Below are 25,382 nucleotides of genomic sequence, written 5' to 3'. Positions count from 1 at the left end.
TCCCGAGTTCAACTCCTCGACCGCGTTGTGTAAATAGCCAACTGGTCAGCCTCCCACCAGTTGGGATTCCTAATCGTTTATGTTCCATTTGCAATGTTTGTTTATTTATTTGCAGTGCCCACAAGCAAACTACTAGGCAAAGTTGATTCTGCTAAATTGTGTTAACATGTACTTTAATTGAAACCTTTATTCCAGAGGCGGGGGAGAACACTCTGCGACGCCTGGCACTTTTTTGTGTTTGGATCATCCACCAAAAAGTGACGTCACATCCTGCTTTATTCTAGTGCATTCGCTGAATAACGATCAAACGACGAGGGAAAAATTTTGCGAGCACAAACGCAAAGCCCTTGGTCCGAAAGAGGTGAGTACAATGGACAGTTTCGATACAAAGTGGGGAAGAAATGCTCTCATTAGTTATAAACTGTAATGAAATAGACCCTAAATAGGCCGAAGAAAAATAATACAAATGATACTCTGCCAAACGATTGAATCTTATGATTATTGTAGAAGTAAAGAAGTGGACGTTCTATAACTATCCTCTTTCGCATCGTGTTGATATTATTGTCTGTTCGATGAGATCAACTACCTCTCATGCACTGATAATTTTTTGTAGTATAATAATTATAGTATATATTGGATAATGTTACGGTTTGCTAACTTTCTGTGGCAAAATGAGTTTTCACAAGATGACTTCCTGTCATAATCACAATCGTATCAGTTCAGCTCTTGCCATCAGTATAAATCTATTCGGAGGGATGTGTTTATGTTACTTGCACAAAAGGCAAAAGAACACACTGTCACAGAATTCTTATCTATCGACCATGAAATTAAAATTAAATATGTAAAATATTTGTTTCGTTTTTTGAATCATGTTTGTGCATACTAAGAAGATATAGTTTTAAAGTCGTAAAACTGAAGTAAGTGTATGCGATGTTAAAAATTTTAAGCACACATAATTAAAGGAACAGGGCTTTCAGGAGTAGAGAAATCTGTCACAAGAGAACAACTTCTCCCAACAAGATCGCAGATTACGAAGACGATTTTTCCCGAAAGCAATTGCCAGTTCCCGTTCGAAATATTTCGAATACGGTGTAACTGTTGTTCACCTCAAGCTGATTTCCAAAGGTGTATGAATTTAATTACAAAACTTCAGAAGATCACCGGCCGAATTCCGAAGATTTCTGTAGATTGTAACATGTTGCAAACACTAACTAGTAATTTGCCGGAATAAAATTTTTATTTACGTATGCGTTACGCACGGTGGGGTAGTTTGACGCAAGAATGCGTTGGGTTGTTCAAAGCAAATCGGATGTCAAATTCTCTATATTCTACATTCAAATGTTGATTCACACACATGTAGTAAAGAGTATCTGAAAGCACGCAAGATTATTGATTGCACGAAGCTTCTTTTATCTTCAAGGAGTTTTTCGTGAATTTCAGTGACACTATTCTGATAGTTTGGATATGCATTTCGTTTATCAAAAGGTAAAGAGTTTCTGCAAATTGCATTTACTCACCTGAGGATTCTATTTATTTCATTTTAGAAGCCGAGAGCAAAACGTCACTATGAGCAACTCCACTCACACCAGTGAAGCCTCATGCCGACACGCTGTTTCCATATTCTTCACAACAACCATGGCTATAATAGGCATGGCGGCTCTTATTGGAAACACTCTTGTGATAATCATAGTGTGCAAGACTCCAAGTCTTAGAACAAGCACCAATTACTACTATGTTAACGTGGCGGTTTCAGATTTTTTGTCAAGCCTTGCAACCTTCCCACTTTACCTCACCGACGAGATCATTACGACCAGTGGGAGTCTACTCCAAGGTTCTCTAGCAACTATTGGGTGCAAAGTGGGAGTGTATTTTAGAATGGTATCCTCTATTGTATCCATTCTAAGCCTGGTACTGATCGCTGTCGACAGATTCATTGGTATTGTATTTCCCTTGAAAGCGACTTTGATTACACGAAAAATTAGGATTGCCTTACTGATCTCAACGTGGTTGATATCCATGACTTATTGCATCCCCATGTTTCAATATTTCAAAGTTGAAGAAGTGGATCAGGAAACAGCTTGCATCTTTGCGTGGAACAGCTTTGCGCTTATGATATACTATATAACGGGCCTGGTATTTTTCGAAGTCTTACCACTGATTGCAATCATCGTCCTTTATTCCCGCATCATGGGTGCATTGAGGCAGAGGCTGCATGTAGATCCAGGACGCAATTTAAGAAGCACTAATGCCCAACAGAGCAGAAATAAGCAGAACCAAAACATCATGAAGATATTTAAATCGATTGCTGTTATGTTATTCGTTTGGTTTTCTCTGTTTTTGATTTATTTAGTTCTTAAAATCACATATCCTGGACTATTTGTAAAAGATCAATGCAAGTGGACGTTAGGTTTCGCATATTTTGTGGCTCCGCTTCTTAGCGCAGTGACTAATCCAGTAATTCTATTTTCATTTAGCTCAAACTTTCGAAAAGCTCTGGCAAACCACTGTTCGTTTTTGTTTGGTAAGGTCACTTCATGCTTCAAAACGGGAGACACAGTACAGCGCCGGAGAGATGAGTCGTTGCCAGAACTAGTAACATGTAAGAAAACGCCTTGATAAGGATGAAAGGTCTACCCATGCATTTAAACAAGATCTAGGGTGGTATACTTAAACATCGTTTATAACTACTAACTGCATAAACAGTTTCTCATTGTGAGTTTGTTGTTAGTCTAAGAAGCACAGCTTACAGTTGATGATTATTTCGCTGGCGTAAAAGACTTTGAACAAATGCTCGGCCTTTGATGACTCAGCATGTTTATTTGCTGCCCGTATGCTAACGTGGCATGAACGTAATAAATTACAGACTGAATAATTGTAGACGTATACTTAGTGAAGCAAAATTTGAAGGTTCTTCACCGGCTATATAGGGATGCATCTAATTGCATTAACCCAAAAACAGTCACATCGCTAGTATAAAATATTTGTAACCGAAGTAATATACGTAATATAAGTACCCTACGTAATTTAATATAAAATATTTGTACCCTACGTAATACCCTGCGTATCATAAAGTATGAGGTAAACAATGGAGAAAGTAAGTAAGTAAAGTAAGTAGGTAAGTAAGTTTATTTAACCAGGGTAGCCCATTCAGCAACGAGGCTGGTATCCATAGGGGCCCTGGGGAATAAAGATATGTACAATCTATAAGATCTAAAAAATTAAGTGCAATTTAGAAATTTAAAATTAGAGTAGAAATAATAAAAACTTTAAAAAACACTTAAAAGGCTAAAATGTACAAATATGATAAAATGTTTATAAATTTCCAAAGGATAAAAATTACAAATAAAAATGCTTAATTATCAGACTTTTAAAATTACCTAGGGAGGGGGCACCCTTACTACAAGCGGGTAACACGTTAGAAACTTCCTTAGTTGCTTATTTTGAACGTTTTACTGCATTTAAGCTACTTTTTTTTTCAGAAGTCAGACAGCCCCGCATGATACATTGCTTCGAAAATTAAAAGCTGTAGACAACGAAAACAAGACAAAGCACTCATTGGCGAAAATTATTTTCTGTGACATTAGCAATTGATGCTAATCGAGTGATATTAATGTATTTATATTATTTCATATCTAAGGTTACTCTAAAGTAGACAAATAAAAGCTAATAGAAGAACATTTGGGCACTTTTCTCGGTACGTTTGACTTTCATAGAGGGAGTGTGCTCCTAAAGACATTTAGGTTTGTGTTAGAGATAGAGATATCACATTGGTCTTTAAGTGTTCATTCACTAAAAAATACAAATGTTGATATCATGAAGCGAATGTACACCACTCGTATATACTCTAAATAGAGTATTGCTGGTTTTCAGTGTCACGCAATTCAAAATAGATCAAAATAAAAATGAAAACCGTTCAATAGATAAAGTCCAGAATCTGGGAAGTGAAAGAAGGTAGATATGCAGACTCTCGCCAAGATTCTGGTCACAGCAATTTTTCTTACGCAAGATATGCGGAGAAATGTTTTACCCAAATTTATAGAGATTTGTATGGAGACGCCGTGCTGGTGCCCATCCGTATGGGCACCAACAGGGCGGCCGGAAACCAACAGAAACATCTGTCAGTTTTGCTACAAAAGCGTGAATTTATCCTTCGAGGAACTCTAAAACATTAAAATAATACTTTTTCTAAGACATAAACTGTTCAGATAGCCAAATTCCTCGAAATAGGTCACTTTTTTAACCATCATGACAGCTGTCTAGACCGTCTTGTAAATGCGGCGTCACGCAAAAGCTTACAAATTCAAGCGTAGTGTATCACAAAGCCAAGAACCCATTCGGAGCGAAAATTTGTATGAATATTAGTTTTCAGCTGCTGTTATACATCATTAAAGTAAAATCTCAGGAAGATCAATAGTTTTATAGTTTGAATTTTAGTGACGTCATATGAAAACCAGCTATAGATACTTATTCATTCAACGAATTCCTATTCATGGTGACAAATTGGTTAAGTCTTGTGTACAGTTTAATAAACTTGAGAGCTTCACGTAATATAATACTGAAAATGTTTCGTTCCTAACTTGTTTCTATTGCCCTGTGGTATGTCTCTTCATAGTAAACGGTTGTTATAGTGAGTTGTTATTGCGTGAAGGACAATGTCCATGACACGAAAAGAACAGGTATGGGAGCAAAGGATCGATGCACCCTCATGTATTCCTCAAAGAAATGACGTTAATTCGGGGAAACCGGCCTCTTTGTTACATCCTAAAAGACTTACAGTGGAACTCCGTTATCACGGTCACCAACGAGCCATGAGAATTTGGCCCTATTGACGGATAGGCCGAATTAACGGGATAGGGTCACACCTCACGACTGGTCTAAATTGAGTGACGTCTTAACATATATATCACAACTGCACTTTTAAACAGCTGTTCTCTAATAAGCTTCCGGAATGCAGATAGAATTTGAAAAAATGGAAATTGGAAACAGTGTATGAAATATTCATAATGGAAAGATGAACATAACTGGTTTGAGTGGCCGCATAAACGGAGGAAAATTATAAAGGATTATACAGGTTGGGATTTCAGTATGTGGCGGTCGGCCGTATTAATGGGGTTTTCTACTAAGAAAATGTATGGGCGTTTCGCCAGGAAAAAATAAAGTGGCCGTAATAACGAGGTGACCGTGTTAACGAGGTGACCGTAAGGCGGGATTCCACTGTACATGTACTTGTAGGCCATTTGAGTTACAGTATCGGCTTGTTGTTGACATCTCCAAACTCAACAGCAAGCAGTCCATTCCTTTACTTTTCTTGCGTGCCTCCGTTTTTTACATGCTCTGTGTGTAGTTCAATATATACGTGTATATTCACGTATCTCGTTTGTCATTCTATCAATTGCAGTCGATCTGACTATCGATTCCAAAGCCGTTTCATAACTCAGTTGGTAGGGACGTACTGAGGTACATCGGCAACGCGGGAATCATTCATTCGCATCCAGACGACCGGGGTTCACCAAGGAAAGTAAGCGCTAGTACATAGCCAAGAAAAAATAAATTACATGAGGATTGATCGGAGAAAGATGGCAAAAACCTAGTGCTAATGATTATTCTTACCAATGAATACCGTGAGGCGTCAATTAGTACATGCACTATAATGCAAATCCTCCATCTGTGGTTCGAAATATTGATTTAAGCTTGATTCAAACGGCCCATAATAGTCCATGATACATGTAGTTGATGATGGTTGCAGCACGCGCTTCCGTTTGACCATCGCCAACTTTCATCAACTATCATTTACTTTGATCTTGCTCAAAATTCTTCATGATAGTTGACGATAACTGTTTTTCCGAAATTTAGTTTTAATTTATTTTTCGGCTGTTAATGTTGCCACTTAATGTCTGACTGTTGGTAGCGTTGGCTCTTAAAGCTGAAATTAAGGGTGTTTTTAGCAGGTGATATTATTGCCATGGTAATTTATTGTGTCACGAAAATTATGGCAACGTGTATAGTTCACATTGAAAACTTAGCCGGAAAGAAGCTTTCAAGTATAACTTATTGAAAGAAAGTGCTAGAATTGTTTGAGCTCCATAATTTATATATAACTCCTTTGATTATTTATTAAGTAGAGTGAAAACTTTACCTTGTCAGTATCCCAAGTCTTTTGAAAGCCTACTATTAAGTCTTTGTTTCCAATTTTCACAAGCCAAAGATTGATCATAATAATTTGTTTACAACTTCAAGTTGATGATTTCTATGCCGTTGTTATGTAATTTGAAAACACTAGTTTTTTTAAAATATTTTTTCAAGTTATTGAGACTAACAATATCTTTCAAGTTTTCGCTCGCAATTAGTCAGTAATTAATCTGCAACGAAATTGTAGACTAGAACACGCTAAGATCATGCAATAGTGTTTAAAAAGAAATCATGCGTAGACCGTTTACTGGTTCTTACTCAGAACAAATTAATTTCTTTGCAGACATCTAAGTTGTCATTCTGTAAAAAATTTGGGCAATACTTATTCTTATTTCGTTTCGTACGGCCTCAAGCTTCTAAGCAAAGTTCATCCCGCTATTTTGTGTTTGCATGCGCCATAAATAAAACTTATTCCATTGGCTGAATAAATATTACAACGAGAAGGGAATAATTTTGCAGGCATAAAAACCCATAGCCCTTGAACTAAAATTTAAAGAGGTGAGTAAGACAGACAGTTTTACCTCAAAGTTCTATTCTCATTAGCTACACTGTAGCAACTGAAATTAATTGGGCAAATAGTTAAAGAAAATGATTAATATTCTGCCAAAAGATTTTACTTCTCGGATAATTAGTAAGTAAATAAATATTTAGTAAGTAAATATTTGCACGTTCTATAGAAGTTTTCTTTCACTCATTTTTGATATTACTGTCTAACCGATGAGATCATCAACCTTTCCAGTGTAGTAGTATAGAAAATATTGAATAATGTAATGGTTTTAAAAAGAAATCATGCGTAGACCATTTACTCGTTCTTACTCAGAACAAATTAATTTCTTTGCAGACATCTAAGTTGTCATTCTGTAACGTTTGCACAAAATGACCTTCTTCCAATATCACAACAGTCTAAGTTCTTCTCTTGCCACCGAAATATATTTGTTTATAAATTCGTAACATACGCTTAATATTCCGTTGGTGAGTTTGCTTTGTGAGTCATGTTTCTGAATGTCAAAGAGCTATAGTTTTTCGAGCTAGTGCCTGTAAATATGGAGAATCCGGGGTCAGGATCAAAAATTCGATTTTTAAGACTCTATTTTATACGACTATATTTTTCGGAAATATTCTAGAGAAATAAGTGAAATCTAGGAAAGAGTTCAAATTACTGGTCTGTCCACTACTGGAGTTTGTGATGTTCTTTTTTTCAGTCCGTAACGGCAGCATTTTTTGTAAACATTTTAACTCGTATAATAAATCTCTGATTCCTTTGCTCAGCACAACATCCAATTCTGTAATTTAATTTGCTTTTAGCACCAATTTTCGTCAGACTTTAACTAATCGGTGTCCTTTTGCGTTTGGCAAAATCCGTTCCTGCTTTAAACGAAAACCCATAACGCCGCGGCAACAAGATGAAACTCTACCAGAACTCGTGGCATATAAGAACACGGCGTATGACATTAGAAATTAATACTCTCGTTACATGATTTTTAGAATGTTCAAGAGCTGCTTCCACTGTTAATAGCCCATGGTAAGAATGGGATAGAGATATTAAGATCTTTTAACAATCCGAGTGATTTATAGTGCCCTCCTCAGGGCAAATGCTAAACGCTTTGTGAAATGATGCTCAGACTTTCTGGATTGGTCAGATTTAGAATTAGTCTAAGTCTTAAAACTGAGAATGAGCAGTTGTCCAAAAGCTGTGTTTACTCTTTTTAACAAATGAAAGTTAAAAATCTATTGATGATGATGTTGATGATGACGACGACGAAGACGACGACGACGATGATGATGAGATGATGATGATGATGATGTTGATGATGATTATGGTGATGATGATGATGTTGATGATGTTGATGATGATTATGGTGATGATGATGATGATGATGATGTTGATGATGATTATGGTGATGATGATGATGTTGATGATGTTGATGATGATTATGGTGATGATGATGATGATGATGATGTTGATGATGATTATGGTGATGATGATGATGTTGATGATGTTGATGATGATTATGGTGATGATGATGATGATGATGATGTTGATGATGATTATGGTGATGATGATGTTGATGATGATGTTGATGATGATGATGATGTTGATGATGATGTTGATGATGATGTTGATGATGATGTTGATGATGATGATGATGATGTTGATGATGATGTTGATGATGATGTTGATGATGATATTGATGATGATGATGATGATGAGGTGGTGATGATCATGGGAATTGCAATGCTTATCGCTACTGTTATGTATTTATGTATTTAGCTTCTAGTGTCGACTAGGGTGTCTATGAGGGAGACTTGGTCATTGTGTTTTCTTTCCCAGTAGTAAAAGAAATCATGGGGCACGAAAAGAGATGCGAGCGATTACAACTTTACGACTGTTTTGTTTACAATAGTTTATTAGTATTTTCCTTGTAGTGCACAATATTAAATAGAGCTTCAGTTACTGTGTAAGAATAAATTAACAATGTAATGTCATGGGTGACAAATTACTCCTTCATTTTCGCACGAAATTTCAGCGTTAATTTCTAATTTCACCTTCAAAAATTCAGGTTCGAAATTACAAAATTGCCGTGGCAAAGTTTGGCGCGAAATATAAACACGTCATAAGCCCTCGATCGATTGAAAGTGTAATTTACTTGCTACGATCAGCAACGTCGAAAGCATCATGTGTGAATCCTGTCGGGGACTCAGATTTTTTCTCATTCTCGTGGCAACATTTCCTCTTTAATTTATCATTTATTCACCGGGCTACAAATTTAGCATGTTTCATTTATCACACGAATGAAAATTAATTTAATCAGAAATCCAGTGGTCTTATTTTCATCTCGGTCCTCTTCAGGGAGTAGTCATATCCCCTCCAGTGTACCCAATTCACACCATCAGCATGGGGAGAGGGATTTGTGTGACGATAAATGCCATTCAGGTTGGAATGATGACAGTTATGGTACCACCAAGCTCCGTGAAATCCCCCAGCACATCCAAACTTGTTTTTATCTCGAGTAGAAAATTGTTGACCGTGATGACTAGAGAGAGAGTCACCAGCCGTTCCTGAGATATAAAAGTAAAAAAATGAGCAGCTGGTCATATGGAGTAGCGAGAGGCTTCCAGCCTTAAAACAAGGCACTTTATAATTTAGGTCATGTCGTATCTGGTAAAAAAAAAAGTCAATCTAAGATGCTGTGAGAAAGCAGAAGATGATAAAACGTAACAATTATTCGCCACAGGCGAAGTGAACATTAGTGACTATTTACCGAGACGACATTGAGGTAAACATTCACTCGATTGGGTTATAGGGCGAAACAGGAAAGCGACGAAAGGAGCAAGCCCAGAGCAGTCTAGGGCGAGCGGAGCGTGTCGCGGTCGAAAGTTTTTTGCGCTCGCCGAGAGCCTGTTCACAGGCAAATAATCGTTTCAATGCAATTTCCAGAGCTGAATAATAAGAAATACAAAATAACAAATCAAACATAAAATCATAGACAGTTGTTTATTTGTAGTTTGCATACCGAATAAGATGCTATGACAACGATTTAGGCGGCAGTGAAATAGACAAAAGAAAAGTGGCATGGAGAGACATGGCGAACAATTTATTCAGCAGCCGTCCTCAACGGGTTGTAAATATGTGAATTGATGAAGACGTTAAGGCGGAAAAGTCATAAAGTCAATAGTCATAAAGCTGATACAATTGCTGCAGCTGTTAGCTGTTGGCTAAAAAGGCAACACAAAGCTGTCAAAAATATGTCAAAACCAACAAAACGTTTAGCGAGTGACAAAAGTTCGCTTTACGCCTCACAAATCTTCTTGATCTGAATGTCCAATATTTGTACTCGTATAGTGTCGACCTCTCGGATCCTTTTGAACACGGGAGAATCAGCGACTGAATATTCCACCGATGTTGGCTCCCGCAAACAGTGTCTGGGTTTGCTGGCTTTGCTGGCCTTGTAGCTAACGTTACATAGGAACAAGCAACTTTTAGTATCAGGAGGATCTGTCCGGTAATTAACTTTTGTTGGTTCTCAGTTCTGTCTATTCAAAGAGCACTTCTTTCAGAAGCTTCAAGAACAAGTTCACATCGTACTAATTTGTTTTCTCCACGGTGTTTTCTTGCTTTTCATCCGCGATGAATTCTTTGCTGCTTTGGTCTGACAGAAGTTGAATCTCAAGACCGTTTACTTGTTCCAAAAGTTCGTTATCGGACAGTTCATCGGAATAAGGTGGTATCTTGATGATGTTTTCTCGTTGTTGACTTCTGGTAAAGTTGCTAAAATCTTCATTTGTTAAGAGTGTTGACTTTCGTTCTGTGCTTTAGAAGTAAGCTGGTAACTGAAGTGCTGCATCGGACAGTTCGCTAGGATAGCAAAATTCGCTGTCAAAATGTTCATTTTAACTCATTTGGAAGAAAACAAAATTTTGCGGCAACAAAATTTTTCTGTCTTTATAATCCATCAAATATTTTCGCATTCGCGCGATTGGCCTAAACGCGTACTTGACTAAATATGCCCCCATCTCAAATATGGGAATATCCGAGTGTTTTCCCCCAATTTTAAAAACATCCCGCGTTTTAGCGAAAATACATGTATTTGAAGGTTATTAAACACCATAGCTTCCTTCGACATTACCTGTTCCTCAAAGCTCGCATCGCTTCTCCGACAGATAATGTCCGCGTACAAGTACCCGATCCATCAAATATTTTCGCTGGCGTGCGATTGGTCTAAACGCGTCACGTGACCGAATATTCCCCAGCTGAAACTGGGAATATCCAAGAATATTCCCCAATTTTCCAAATTGCGCGCGTTGCGAAAAAGATTTGAAAAATAATAAACACAATAGCCTCCATTTGGGGCGAAAATATGCTCGGATATTTGTCCTTGGACATTATCTGTTACTCGAAGCTCGCAGTTTTCCTCGAGCTACGCTCTCGGAAAACTGTCCGCTTCTCGGAACAGATAATGTCCTCGAACAAATATCCGAGCATATTTTCGCGCCAAATGGAGGCTATTGTTTTGTTTTGTTTTGTTTTGTTTTTTTTTAACTCGCATAGACAAACATCACGTTTTTAGTAGGGACATACGCGTTTTTCCCGGCCCTGCCTGACTTCGACTCGTGCTGCCCACATACGGGATCTTTTATTGTCATGGTTTTTCAAAGAAATAACATAGGACGCCGTACGGGTCATTTGATAACACGCCGTAATCCAAGCGTTTCGATAAAAATTAATCATTATATCCAACTCTTGAGTTCACCTCTAGAAACTATACTTATTATAACTTACATAAACTGTTCCAAAAAGTTGTTTTAAATGGTCTGTTCTGGGAATTTCACAAAGTAAGGGCATTGTTAGCCAATGGTACTTTCGTTCCCCAATTTTCTTGCCAGTTTTTCTTTTGACTAAGGATGATTTCCCGTCCGTACTGCGCAGTCTGGGAACCGTAATGTTTATAAACATTAAAACTCTCACTCGATGGAATGCGAATCGATGTTATACGCTACGAACCAGATACCTTATCTTTGAAGCCTTTCAAATTCTTTTTCCAAAAGCTTCATTGATTTTTACAGTTGTTTCATCAAGTGATACGAGAAAGAACGAAACATAAAGCTTCGGGTCCATAATGGTGGTTGACATGAAACTTTGAATTTATTTCATGTAAGTAGTTGCGAACTGTTCTCATTTCATGTTGTCTTACATTAAACAAAACAAAAAACGTAAACAAACTCTCGAGAGTGCGCAGTACGGACTGGAAATAATCTTTAAAGAAGATAAGAGAAACATTTTAAAAGAAATATAAACGCCAGCGCTAGTAGATGACGTTTTGGCTTCATCTTGCTGTCATTATCAAATGCGTACTAGTTAGTCGTACTATTCAAATACATATTTTTTCCCGTTTATGTTCGTTTTTAATTCATCTGCAGCTCAAATGAAACCTATACTTGTCAAATCTCTTTTCTTCCACTCGAAGAACATAAGGACAATAAGTCACACGCTGAAACAATCAAGTATCAAAAGTTTGCGTACGAGCCAAGTGGCCAATCAGACCGGAGCTTACCCCGGTTTCTGCGGCATGAAGCGACTAGGAGTATTTCTTCTCCCCTTTGGATAGGATGCTAGTCCATCGCAGGGTTACCACCAGCATTAAGTTCGCCGGTAATCATTTATACACATGGGCGGAGAGAGGCACTGTGAGAGTAAATTTCCTTACCCAGGAACACAACGCGATGTACCCGGCCAGGGCTAGAACCCAGACCGCTCGATCCGGAGACGTGCGCGCTAACCATGAGGCCACCGCGCCTCCCACATCAAGCTGCATGATAAAGTTTTTCAGTGCCTGTTTAACAGTCTGAAGTGCAGTTTTTTTTTTTTTACAGCGCAAGACAAAATAACAAAAATCTTCATACCTGAGTACGAGCCGAGGTTCAGCCTGTACAGGTCATTCTCATTCTTGACACCAAACTTGTTATACTCGGAATAAGCAGTGTTGCCTTCAAAGTCTTCCAAGTCTACACGTAGCATGCTGTTATTATCTGATGTCAGGCGGTGAATTTTGTCCAGTCCGAGCCAAAATTCATCATTCAGATCACCGAAACCAACTTTGTAATCGCTCCAGTAAAGGTAAAAATCGACAGAACCGTCCAGTCTCTTCTGGAACACTGTGCATCCCCCACCGGCTGTTGTTTGGTCACAAAACACATCAAAGGCAGGAAGATTATCAGGTTTAATGGTGTACACACCGTCTTTTCTTTCACCAGATTTGTGAATTTCAGCGCAGTTGTAAGCTAAATGAAAAGGGAATTAAACAATCTCGTCTGAAAACCATGCTGAAAGTTAAAGATGTCTCGATACAGTTTGTTTCTGGACCATACCAAGCATTTTCAAATAGCTTTTTCATAGTCTCTTTATCTGATCAATTTGAAAATTTCACCAGTGATTAGAAATAGATTGAAATTTGGTATTTTTTAAAGATAATCGATGGAAACGGTATATGAAAAATTGAAAATCGGTGAAACATGGTTTTTTTGGTCGAACAAGATATGATATGAAAAAGCTAATGCCTATGCTATAGACTATGGTGTATTGCAGAAGTAGAACATACAAGAATAAAAAAAATATATGTTTACTGGCTCAAATGTATTGCAAAGACATTTTAAGCGGTAACACTTTTTGCATCATGATAGTAAATGAAGTGACAGTTGAACACTATTTTGATGACATTAAGTTAAATATAAACGGCAAAATGCTAAGTTTTTGTTGAAAGCAAGAAAGTTTTGCTCGCTTTCTTCAGTTTTTGCGATCTCAAGAGCGACACTTTTTCTTTAGATCTCTCCTACCATTATTTTCGGGATTTTTTTTTTTATTTTGACTTCTTTTTCAAAAATCAGCTCGATAGATTTTTTCTGAAGTGTTAGTAATGCGTGCGTGACTGATACACACTGTTTTATTCCAAAGTCTTATTTATAACTTTTTTCTGCATTTTGCATCACGGTGGGGTGCAATACACAATGACAAGCAGAATTTAGCATACTTTTATATCCGTGAATTTGTAAAGCAATACACCACCCCTTTCCTTATCATAAAGGGTTCCAGTGAATCAATGATAATCAAACTTTGGGATAAAATTATCTGCATTATCAAGCATGAGTGGTCAACGTTTCAAAACTATGCTTCGAGCCGTTTTCTAAAATTTGAAGAAATGCTCAACATGCTAAACAAATATTAGAGTTGGAGTGATCGTAACAAAAAGTCCCGTTCTCAGCGGATCGTGAAGAACAAGTAGGTAGTTGCTATAAGTAGTTGCATAAAAATCTTATTTATGCATAAATGGTGTAATATAAATATAGATGTGGCCCGCCTAGGTTAGCCCAGGCTACCTGCGGGCTCGCGCTGTTGCTATTGTCAAGCTTTTTTAACTTAATGTGAATATATTTTTGTAACATTGTAAATGTGCGAGTCATAATAAAGTAGTAGTAGTAGTAGTAGTAGTAGTAGTAGTAGTTGTTGTTGTTGTTGTTGTTAAACAAACATTTCTTGGCTTGAAAACATCTTCGATATACTTTTTGGTGTTATTTGAAGTAATTTCATCAAGACAAAGTGTTCCACTGTTCTCTCGTTTACTATTATAATTTTCTCGAGATCAGACATGCAGAATTTTCTTTTTATTCTTGTATATTCTTCCTGCCGTACACCATAGTATAAAGCATTGGTATTTAAGAAATAGAAAACCGCGTTTTCTATCGAGGCTACGCTACTCACTATCTATTCTGTTGCAGAGAGTGCGTAGCCTAGCAGTGTGTCCTTGCTAATAAACTGGTGGTCGCTTCTAAGCGTTTTCGAAGCATCGGTGAAGAGGATTTAGATAAAGTTTTGAACGGCTAGTAGAATTATACTAAGAATAAGTTATAGTTCTAGTTATAGTTGATTCGGGCTGCGCCCTCGGCGACTCTCACCTGATAGAACTCTTGAGCTCATAATCTAATTGTTAAATTGAAACACGATTGGAAGTTTGAGAGAATGAGAAATGTTGTGGAAACACTAGCCTGCGAACGTAGACGTATTTCCGGCTATCACTTGGTTCCGCCGAAAAATAACGTCTGCGAACACGAGCCAGAAAACGATTTCTGTGACGTAGGAATTCTAAGCCAATCACAGTTTAGCTCAAATAACCCCAGAACTACTGCGCGAGGTATTCGCTGCGAGGAGCGCTCGAGTTTCATTCTATCATGGAATCTGATTGGCCAAGGAGAAACAAAAGTCATTACGTCACAGAAATCGTTTCCTGGCTCGGGTTCGCAGACGTTATTTTTCGGCAGAACCAAGTGACAGCCGGAAATACGTCTGCATTCGAGGCTATGGAAACACGAGCCGACAGGCTGGTTCGAGCAAATCCACGCTTTATGGATTTTCAGTTTGTTTGTTTATCGTTTCATGGAAATATCAATTGCCTTAAGAAATACGATTAAGGAAACACCGATAGAAACTGATTGAAGAAGCTTTGTGTGGTCCAGAAAGGACTGTATCGAGACACCTTAATTAATATGGCGCCCAGTTTGTTCCTGGGTGGCTAGTCCGAATGATAGTGTAAAGTATACCAGTGAATAATGTTTTTCTCGTACTCCGATAGGCTTAAATCCCTTGGTTTTTCCCCCTAGGCTATTTTACATCGGAATTAGAGGCCGCTGGAGCTCTCATCTGTATGTTAACAGGAACACAGGTAACAATACTAACACGAGCCAAAAGGCTTTTCGCAACAGTTGGTCGGGTGACTTATAGTTCTAAATTTTTTTAAAGCTAAATGAATTTCAGAACTGCAAAGAGCATGTTTTGAATAGCCGGAAGACAAAATTTTAGTCCAATGCCATGTAAGGTGGAGATTTAATGACGATTTGAATATCGCAAATAATAGACGTTTTTCTATGGGAGCAAGGAAGCTTTGCCCTCCAGAAACCATTTCCGTTATTAATCACTACAAAATGAAGCTCCTGGCGTATAACAATTGGAAATAGAAAGAGGGTAAAATATTAGGACGAATTGAAAATTCCAGGCTCTTAAACTGTAAAGCAGAAATTTAATGGCAGTTTGGGTTAGCAAAAATTACAAGGATTTGTTTAGAAAACCACTGAGGCGTGACTGGAGGACGAAGCGTCTTTTTCCCATACAAATCCTTCTGACGTCTATAAAAATTCCGTCTTAAAGGATTTTACCCAGAAAATTTGCGTGCACGCTTATTTGCAAATTTTCTTCATATTTCTGATAACAATATGCACTACCGACGACTAAATCAGGGTGTTCTTGAAAAGCATGTCAGTGACCACCTTATGCAAAAAGCCTATTACATTTAGTGGTGTTTAAAAGAAGGAGATTTTAATTGTTTCAAATGTTCTAAATATACCTGTGCTTTCATGAATGATTGTATAATTATTTTTTTTGTCTTGAAGATTGTCCAGTTATATTCCCTGCGTTCTTTGCTTTGAACATATATTGTAATAGTACAGTGTAGTTGGACTGAGTCAGGGAGTTTTTGTTATCGTGGCGGTCAATTTTTCTTTTGTCCGAGAAATCACGACTGGTGTATCTTTTGAATTAATCCAGTACGCCGAGCTACCTCCAAAGTAGGGTCAGTGAGATACTCTACAAAAGATGTAGCAGATGGTTTTCATTTATCGCAGCTTGTTTGGGCTTAAACGAAAATACTGAGCACGAGCGACCATCTCCTGCAAATCCTTCCTTACAAATACAGTTATGTCCGCCGACAGTGTCGGTGCAGTTTGCATTTACGTCACAGCTATGGCTTCCTTTGTTACATTCATCGGTATCTACAACAGAAATGATACTTTCTGTATGTTACGTTTAAAAGTTGACGTAGATCGTGGAACTCCAGTTATCAGTTCTGCCTTTAACACGTTGAAGTAAAGTCAATTTACCTGAACACGAGCGACCATCTCCAGCAAATCCTTCCTTACAAGTACAGTTATGTCCGCCAACAGTGTTGGTGCAGTTTGCATTCACGTCACATTCATGGTTTCCAGTGATGCATTCATCGATATCTACGATAGAAAATGATAATTTGATACGTTTCAAAGTTGACATTAATCGGGGAACCCCAATTATAAGTTCTAACCTTAAAAAATTGAAGTATAAAATCAATTTACCTAAACACGAACGACCATCTCCGGCAAATCCTTCTTTACAAGAACAGTTATGTCCGCCAACAGTGTTGGTGCAGTTTGCATTCACGTCACAGTCATGGTTGCCGGTGATACATTCATCAACATCTACATTGCAAACGATTAAAAAAGAACTTTTTTAACTTTTGGTATAAAGTTAATGAAAATGTTGTATACTCTGAGAGAAGTGCAGGACTTAAGGTGGCTCAACAAAGTTTTAGTGCGCGGAAGGGTTACCAGAATAAACAACCTGGTGTTGATACAGAGATCATTTTATCTGCTCAATGCCCACGTTATCTGAGCTATTTTTCATTATAATTGAACACAGTGTATCGATGGTTTTAGCCTTTAAGGTGGCTCAAAACAGTTTTCTTTTCTTTTTTTTTTTTGAGATTTATAGAACTAGACGCGATTTTTTAGGTTTGGAACTGAACTGTTTGAATGGCTGTGTTACTTTTTAAGGTATCTCTCCACTGTACCTTTCATTGTGTTGAAGTCATAAATAAGGTTGTAATGTTCTGTTGCATAGCAAAAACTTGACCCACTTTTTACCATCAGTTGCATGTACAGTGGAACCTCGATTTAACGAACCTCTATTTAACGAAGTCCTCGATATAACGAACGATTTTCTTCAGCCCGGCCAAAATTACAGTAAAATGTATGAAGCAAAACCTCGATATAACGAACCTCGATATAACGAAATCCTCGTTATAACGAACACAATCCAGACGCCCAAACGTAAAATATACCTCAGGCTCGTGCTGCAGAAAATATAGATGTAAAATCACTCAGTTTGCTCATAACCTGTCAAAACTACAAACGATTCCTTTTAAGGGCTTACCTCACAATCCAGAACTTCACCAACAGCTGCATCCCAGATATCTTTATACGCATGGTAGCCTCGAATACAAGATCGAAAAGAATATGTTATGTTGCTCATTGCTGTCTGTTTTAAAACTCAACAAGTCGCTTCACCGTTTCGCTACCTGTCGCTAGTTTCACCGTGAATAGCGAGAGACCTTCAATTTCCTGTGGAAGTTGACATGATACCCTGTTGAGCAATCAAAAGGTGTTAGATTCCAAAAATTGTAGCACGTCCTGCAATACCTCGCCGTATTTTGTGCCGTTATATCTCTGTTGAATCGGGCACTTTTCATCGAAAGCAGTTTATATTGTCCTATGGCAAGCCTAGAGAGTGCAGCAGAAGAAAGCGTAACAGTTCCCGTTCCTAGTGCTTCCACATCGCGGTCGCAGTCCAAAAAAAAAAGAGACCAAGAAGAGAAGGGTGCTGACATTGGAAGAGAAATATAAACTGGTTAAAGCAATCAAGGATGGGGAGAAAAACACTGTCGCTGCAAAGCGTTTTGATCCTCCTTTGTCTCAGTCTACAATCTCGACCATTATGAAGAAAAAGGATGAGATTATTAGTGCCTATGAAGGAGGATTCTTCACAGACAAACGAAAGAAGATGAAGCAGGCGACTTTTCCAGATCTTGACAAAGCACTGTCTGAATGGTTTCGGAAGGTTCGAGGTATGAACATCCCAGTTAGTGGAACGCTGCTGCAAGAAAAAACCCTGTATTTTGCACAACAGTTAGGGTATGAGAACTTCAAGGCAAGTAATGGCTTTCTAGAAAAATTCAAGGAAAGACAGCGAATTACAGGCCAAGCTGTATGTGGTGAAGAGAAAAGCGTAGATCCTGATATTGTCGAAAATTGGAGCGAGCGTCTCCCGGATATTTGCCGCAGCTATAGCATGAAGGATCGTTTCAATGCTGACGAAACAGGATTTCTGTGGAAAGCTACCCCTACTCAAACGCTTAACCTGAGAGGAGAAAAGTGCACCGGTGGTAAGAGAAGTAAAGATCGCGTGACAGTCCTTGTGGCCTGCAACCAGGATGGCACAGAGAAGCTACCCCTACTTGTGATAGGGAAATATGCCAGACCCAGGTGTTTTAGGAAGGGTAACATGAACTTGCTCCCCGTGACCTATGAGTCTCAAAGAAAAGCCTGGATGGACAGCGTTTTGTTTGAAAAATGGGTCCGTCAAATTGACCGACGAATGAGAGTAGCAAACCGCCATATTCTGTTATTTTTAGATAACTGTACTTCACATGTTATTGTCAATGGCCTGACAAACACAAAGCTCATCTTCTTTCCACCTAACTGTACAAGCAAGCTTCAACCGGCACACCAAGGCGTAATCCAGAACCTTAAGGTAAATTATCGCAAGACAATGATCAGGCGGATGTTACAGTGTTTAGATGACAATAAACCTGTCAAAGAAATCGACCTCAAGGATGCTGTCTTTATGATGGCCAAAGACTGGGACAAGGTAAGCACCACGACAATCAAAAACTGCTGGAAAAAAGCAGGATTCCCAGGTGAAGTAGCGGAGCCCTCACACGATCCTTTTGAGTCAGACGAGGAAGATGAAGATACCAATGAAACTGGTGTCGGTCTATGGGGAAACATTACCCACCATTTTCCCTCTCTTGCAGAGATATCATTCAGTCACTTTGTATCCCTTGATAACAATGTCGTAACCGAAAGCCAACCGACGGAGGGAGATGTAATACGGGAAGCCCTGAAGGCAGTCCAAAACGTGGAATCGATGAGTCATGAGGAAGAAGAAGATGAAGGAGATTCAGACGCAGACATCTCTATAGTGGAGCCAAAACCACTTAGTCTGGTCGAAGCTAGCGAGGCTGTGACAGGGCTTCGCAATTTGATTTTGTCATTCGACAAGACAATTGCAAAAGAAAAGGAATTTCTGCGCTCCCTTTCTTCTATGGAAGATACATTCCTACGAATGGCAACAAAACCACAGAGACAATCTTCACTAAAAGAATTTTTTGATTAAGAGTCCTAATTGGACTAGAACAGTGTTAAAATTGTTACCGTTTTGTTTAATACCATGTTCATTTTTCTTAAACGGAGGACGCATTTTTTACTGATGACAAAAAAACCTCCATTGGAAGTAATCTTTTATTAGCGTCTCAATATAGATGTGTATTTATGTTTTTTTATATGTAGTTTTAAGCAGTTTTGTTTGCCTGTGCAATTTCTAAGTGCCGTAGCTATGTACATATCTGTACAGTACATAGCTACATAGACATTAAAGAAAGAGTGCTTATTAGTAATTGTTCAGATCCAGAAATGCTGGGTAGTGCTACGTAACACCGATGAAAATTAATTATTAACTAACCTCGATATAACGAACATTTTGGTTGTTTTTCCGAAAATTCGTTAAATCGAGGTTTTCGATTTAACGAACCCTCGATATAACGAACAAATTTCCCCAGTCCCTTGGCACTTCGTTAAATCGAGGTTCCACTGTATCTTAAAAACTAAGCCGGTGACCTCATGTTTTTTTTTTTTCTAAAAACCTTTTTATTAGCCACAGAAGGAGAAACAGGGAAAAATTTCCAAGTTGGAGGGATTCCACTCCACAATTTTAAAATATAAAATATTTATAAAATATTAGTTTCGTCGATAAGGAATTTTTTGCGCGCGTTCTACGCACAAATTAAAATTTCGACTTTGCAAGATCGCCCCTTGCGCATGTGTGATGGCGGTCCGCTGATCAGTAGGCCTCGTGCCGCCACGTTTGTTTTGAGTTTTGCAAACTTTAAATCTCGCGCGGTATCTCGCGACCCCTCGGGTGATCGCGTGATGCCTCGCGCTGATGCGCGTGTTAGAGCCCAGGCTTCTCACCGAAATATTACAGTTTTGAGCCACCCTAATTAGAAAGGTATGTTACAAAACGTAACGATACAAAGATCCCAGCAATTCCCAGATTTTCTTTGTTACCCAAACAAACCAGTTAGAGCGCTTGTGTAGTAAAAAAAAAAAGAAATTTAACAGGGGAAATTCTAGATATTCCAGTTATCCTTCAACAAGGGGTAATTAAAAATCCCGGTGTTAAACTATTATTAAAGTAGTGTCAACTCTTGAGCATCGTTACGAGCTTGTTGCATGCGAATGATGAAGAAAATCTAATGTCTAGATTTTCTGCAAATAAATAAAAGCAATTTTAAAGGCCCATTTACATTTATTTATGTCGCCACGAAGGGCACACACGTCAGCTTAACTATCAGAAAACTGAAGTGTGTGTCGTTTACTTGCGTTTTGCCATTTTCGATCGATGACTAAAGGATTTAGGGTTTTTGAGAAAGGTGAATGAAACACAAGTATCAAAAACTGTGTTCGGCCATTTTAAATTCTATATTAAACAAAGATGCAGACAACAACATCCAAACCCAAGCTATCCCCAAAATAGCACAGAAGTGACGTGAAAATGATTGTCAGTTACCTTGTAAGTTCATGTCACAATAAACCAAAACTGCCGTTCCATTCGCAGTTGGATCCAGCCAGTACTTGCTGCTAATGGTTTCTTTTCCTTCGCTTGCCTTTATTTCCTGACACGAATGCGCTGGGAGCTCCGGAATGGAACCTAGAGGAGCTTGGATCCAAAATATATATTTTACCGATTATACTGTGGTTTCTATTATGTTAACAAAGTAATTCTGCTTCTGATATGAAAACTGAAAATGAGTAACTTTATTCAGTGAACTTCACGGGATGAAATTTGTTAAAATGCTGCAAATAGGGCCAGCTAGCATTTGGCAGAGTGCTAGCTAGATATTCTTACCTAAGAAAAAAGCTTTCAAAGCTAAAATCGTTCACGAACATTAAACTTTCGGCATGCCATTGGAATTTCAGGCGTAACTATATGTTGCTCTTTTTCTCCACCATGTACGTTTGAAAGCTCTCATTTAAGCATTTAGAACTTGAAATCCTCAGCGAAAAGTCGATAAAACGCTTTAGCTTCTTGCATGACGCCCGTCTCTCGAAAACGTCTTTGCTTTGGCTCCCTAATCTTTTTGTACATACCCCTTCCCATCAAGCGTCTTATGTAAGACCGGGCCGGGTCTGAACGGAAATTTTTCGGTCTTGCCTCCCTGGTGCGGGTATTCAGTTCGCACGACTTTTCCCTTTCAACGAAGTTGTAGCTTTGACACTTGATTTCTGTTTCACAGCTGATATCACACTCGTGAAAAGCTTTAACCAGGAATTTTTTAAAGACGAATCCTTGTAGAGCCATTCCTTTTATGCTCCGTTCCTCTCTGCATTGCTCACCAGCAGATCCGCAGTCCATAAAGAAGCCCGAGAGGAGGAAAATTAACAAACATGGAACACTCCACAGCATTTTTAAGCTCTTTCAATCTTGTTACTGTGAACAGATAAACACAAACAAATATCAAACAGCTAATTTTGGGAAAGACATTCACGAAACTCAAGGCATCGTTGAATTGGTAATCTTGACCAAAAAATGAATAAGTCTACGACGGAAGCTATTCCTTAGCTCTTAACGTTGATTAGTATCTGTAGATTAATCCAAGCCATGTTAATGAGTCTAATTCGACCAGTGAATGGCCTAACACAAAACGAGAGAGAGAGAGGAAAAACACAATAATTATCCACCGAACGAAACTTTAGATTTAAATTGCAATAACCATAATTACTTACATTAATCTTACACCTTGTGCCACTTACAATACAAGACTAACAATACTTACATTTCTTAAATACAATGTGGGTTACTTACTAACTATACAGTACTCGGCTAAGAATTCAATACATAACGTTACTTGCAGGAACATAAAACTACTCAAGTTACTTAAAATACCGATAGTTAACTGCTAATTATAAACAATTATTGGATGAAGCTTTTGTGATATCCACAATAATCAAGGTCGAGGTAAGTGTTATCAGCCAAAGCCGAAAGCTGTTGCTGATAACACTAACCGAGACCTTGACTATTTCGGATGTCACAAAAACCGAATCTAATAATTGTTTTATTATACATTGTTTTAAAGAAAATAACGACAAACACATTATCGCACCGAATGCAGTTTATTTTCGACAAGCCATGTGCTTACTTCGCTGTCTGTGAACTTGACATTGTCCTTGGAAATCATGCATTGCGCGCGCAACCTACAGATTATTCATATTTATAGAAAAGCAATGTCTGAGAGGAAGGAAAGTGTCAAAAAAAGTTATAAACAAGAGAAACGTTCAATTTTTTGTCGTTTTATCAAAAAAACAAAAAAAAAAGAAAAGGCTTAAAAGTTTCAAAAAGTGAAACATTTTCATTGCTTCTGCAAAGCAAGATGCAAAATCTCGCAAGTAAAACAGAATAAAGCTGATAGCCTGAAGTGTCAGACCTCAGGCCAAAGACGACAAGATGGTAAAAGCTTGGTTTTCACCACGACACACAGTAAACACAGCTACAAGCATAAGCATAAGCATAACCGTAGCGAGTACGCCCGCAGCAAAAGCATGAGCACAAGCACACGGTAGTGAGGACGCGCACAACACAAGCATAAGCACAAGCACAGGCAGAACAAAAGTTTTTGTTGTTCTTTGCTTGTGCTTGTGGTTTTGTCAAGAGAAAACGCGCTGCTGTTAGATGAGAAGCACAAGCATAAGCGAAGGTCCATTATCTTGTTTTACTGTATCGAGGAGGTATAGAACCGAAAATGAGGCAAATATTCCTTCTGTACATGCCTGAGTGCTTATGTTTGTGTTGTGGGCGTTCTCACTATTGTTGTGCTTATGCTTATGCTTATGTCGTAGTGAAAACCAGGCTTAAGGGTGTCGTCGTTTATGAAGAAAAAAAAAAAACCAGAACTTACGATGCTCCAGAAGCAATGAGGTGTTTCCAGAAAAGTTCAATTTATTTGCAACAGAACTAGAAGAGATAGGAGGAGTTTTAGATTTGTTTTGTTTAAGTGTCCTACTGATGCCGTCTTTTTAGCGGTCTTGTATGCGTTATGCTAGTTGAAATTACGAGCTTCTATAAGGATAACCTTACTCCTTTTCTCCTGACTAGAAATTTCACGAAGTTCTCAAGACCCTCACCTTGAGAGAGTGACTTTTCTGAACCATCGAGAATGATAGTTGTGTGCCGGGTCATTTAATCTCGATGTCCTCGACCAATAAACCTTCTATTTTTTCATGTCTTCGGATTGCTGCCAGACTTTTGCCTGACAGAAATAGAATGAGACGGTAAGGAGAGAGAGGGCAACCTTACCAGACACCCCTCTGGACCGAAAAGAAGTTGCTAGTCCAATCGTTTGTCATGATACAGCTTTCCTTATTGTTAAAAAGATAGAAAACAATGAAATGGCCAAATCCGAAAGAGGGAAGTGATTTTTTTTTTTTTTGTAGAAAAGGCCATTCCAATATGTCAAAACTTCTCTCAATGTCAAGGAAAAGTAGAAGTCTGGGGACTTTTATGACAGTGGTGAAATTAACAAAGCTTTCAATTGCACATATGTCCAATCCTATAAACCGTCCCAGAATTAGGTTAGAGAGGCAGTCTGGTTATAGTTTGTTACTTTGTGCAGATGGCTCTTCAAGCAGATTGCAATCACTTTTGTGGCTTTCTTGTAATCAGAGTTTAAGTACGTGAGCCCTCTCCAGTTTTAAAAGTTCTTTGCTCTTCTTGGGAATAAGTTTTATTCTATCCCATGTTTGAGATACGGACAGCTGGCCGATCTCGAATCCGTAATTTAAAGCTTTTAGCGGTGGTCTGGTTAGCTTCACTCTGAGAAGGTTTGGTTAAACTTCGACAGAAAGACATCTGTTTTCGGGTCTTTGTTTTGGTTTCATATCCTTCAGAAAAAAGTAAAAAGATCCTTGAAGACAAATTCGCATTGGTGAAGGATTTCCTTATCTGTGACTGTAAAGTCCTATTCATTTTTCTTTAATTATAAGCGACTGACTTTTCCCTGTCTAAAATGTAGTTTTTGCCATCGGGCTCCCGATCTCAACGTAACACTTTTTGCTATAATTTCTTCCCTCAAGTTTTGACTGTAGCAGATATTTTTTTCTGTGTCGCTCAGGCCAGTCGTATTTCTTCTGATTCTTTTTGACATCCCGATATTTCTTAAAAGGATGGCCTCTCCAGACTTCGTTTTGCAGTTTTTAGCTGTTTCATATGAAATCGATTTTCTCTAACTTTCATTTTGATCATAATCCAGAGCAGGCCAGATCAATTTAGTTGTCAGACCGGTATTCGCTTTTTGTGTGGTAAATTAACGCAGTTATTTTAAATAGGTTCAAATATTCCTCCCCTTTAAGGAGCGAGGTGTTAAGCTTACAAAAGCCTCTTCCCTTTGGGTTGTGGTGTAGTCCTTTTAAAGAAAAAATTAAGGAAAATAATCCGTGATACAGGAGGATACAGGTGAGACTAGCCGTTCAGAGAACGCATCTTGCAATAAGCTGCCGCAGCGGTTGTCGTCATTAGTACTAGTTCAGAAAATGGTTAGCTAACGGCACCATGTCAGTCAACAGATAACGGACTGCAAAAGCGTGTGAGATTTTTTCGATGTTCGTATCGGTCCTGTTATTGAACTAGAGAAGGCTTAAGAGTCAAAATGCTCGAAATATCAAAAACAGCCTCCAACACATTTTGGCGCATTGATAATCGAGGAATATTTTGGTCCAAGTTTCGTAAA

The 25,382-nt window shown here is 38.3% G+C and overlaps 2 protein-coding genes across 2 annotated transcripts; one reads left to right on the top strand and one right to left on the bottom strand.

Annotated features, from left to right (window-relative positions):
- The first annotated feature begins 806 nt into the window (after positions 1-806).
- On the top strand, positions 807-2,800 carry LOC145465257 (melanopsin-like). The gene has a single exon (XM_081449036.1). It carries the CDS (start codon positions 1,567-1,569, stop codon positions 2,614-2,616), a length of 1,050 nt encoding a protein of 349 aa, XP_081305162.1. The 5' UTR covers positions 807-1,566; the 3' UTR covers positions 2,617-2,800.
- Positions 2,801-7,936: 5,136 nt separating this feature from the next.
- LOC145465275 (microfibril-associated glycoprotein 4-like) lies at positions 7,937-22,233 on the bottom strand. The gene is made up of 5 exons (XM_081449052.1): positions 21,751-22,233; positions 21,170-21,319; positions 16,840-16,962; positions 12,592-12,969; positions 7,937-9,249 (listed from the first exon to the last, which is right to left on the bottom strand). The coding sequence occupies exons 1-5, from the start codon at positions 22,064-22,066 to the stop codon at positions 8,999-9,001; spliced, it is 1,218 nt and encodes a 405-aa protein (XP_081305178.1). The 5' UTR covers positions 22,067-22,233; the 3' UTR covers positions 7,937-8,998.
- Positions 22,234-25,382: the final 3,149 nt, after the last annotated feature.

Source organism: Orbicella franksi, chromosome 13, assembly GCF_964199315.1.
Source record: "Orbicella franksi chromosome 13, jaOrbFran1.1, whole genome shotgun sequence".
Taxonomy (NCBI): domain Eukaryota; kingdom Metazoa; phylum Cnidaria; class Anthozoa; order Scleractinia; family Merulinidae; genus Orbicella; species Orbicella franksi.
This window is presented reverse-complemented; position numbering and strand designations above follow the sequence as displayed.

What these genes read in the sequence shown, in the direction of transcription:
- LOC145465257 (XM_081449036.1), top strand. Translation starts at nt 1,567, where the DNA reads ATGAGCAACTCCACTCACACCAGTGAAGCCTCATGCCGACACGCTGTT.
- LOC145465275 (XM_081449052.1), bottom strand. Translation starts at nt 22,066, where the DNA reads ATGCTGTGGAGTGTTCCATGTTTGTTAATTTTCCTCCTCTCGGGCTTC. An exon ending in TTGTGACATGAACTTACAAG is followed by an intron (nt 16,963 to 21,169) that starts GTAACTGACAAT and finishes TTTGCAATGTAG; the next exon opens with ATGTTGATGAATGTATCACC. An exon ending in AGATGGTCGTTCGTGTTTAG is followed by an intron (nt 12,970 to 16,839) that starts GTAAATTGATTT and finishes CTTTTCATTTAG; the next exon opens with CTTACAACTGCGCTGAAATT.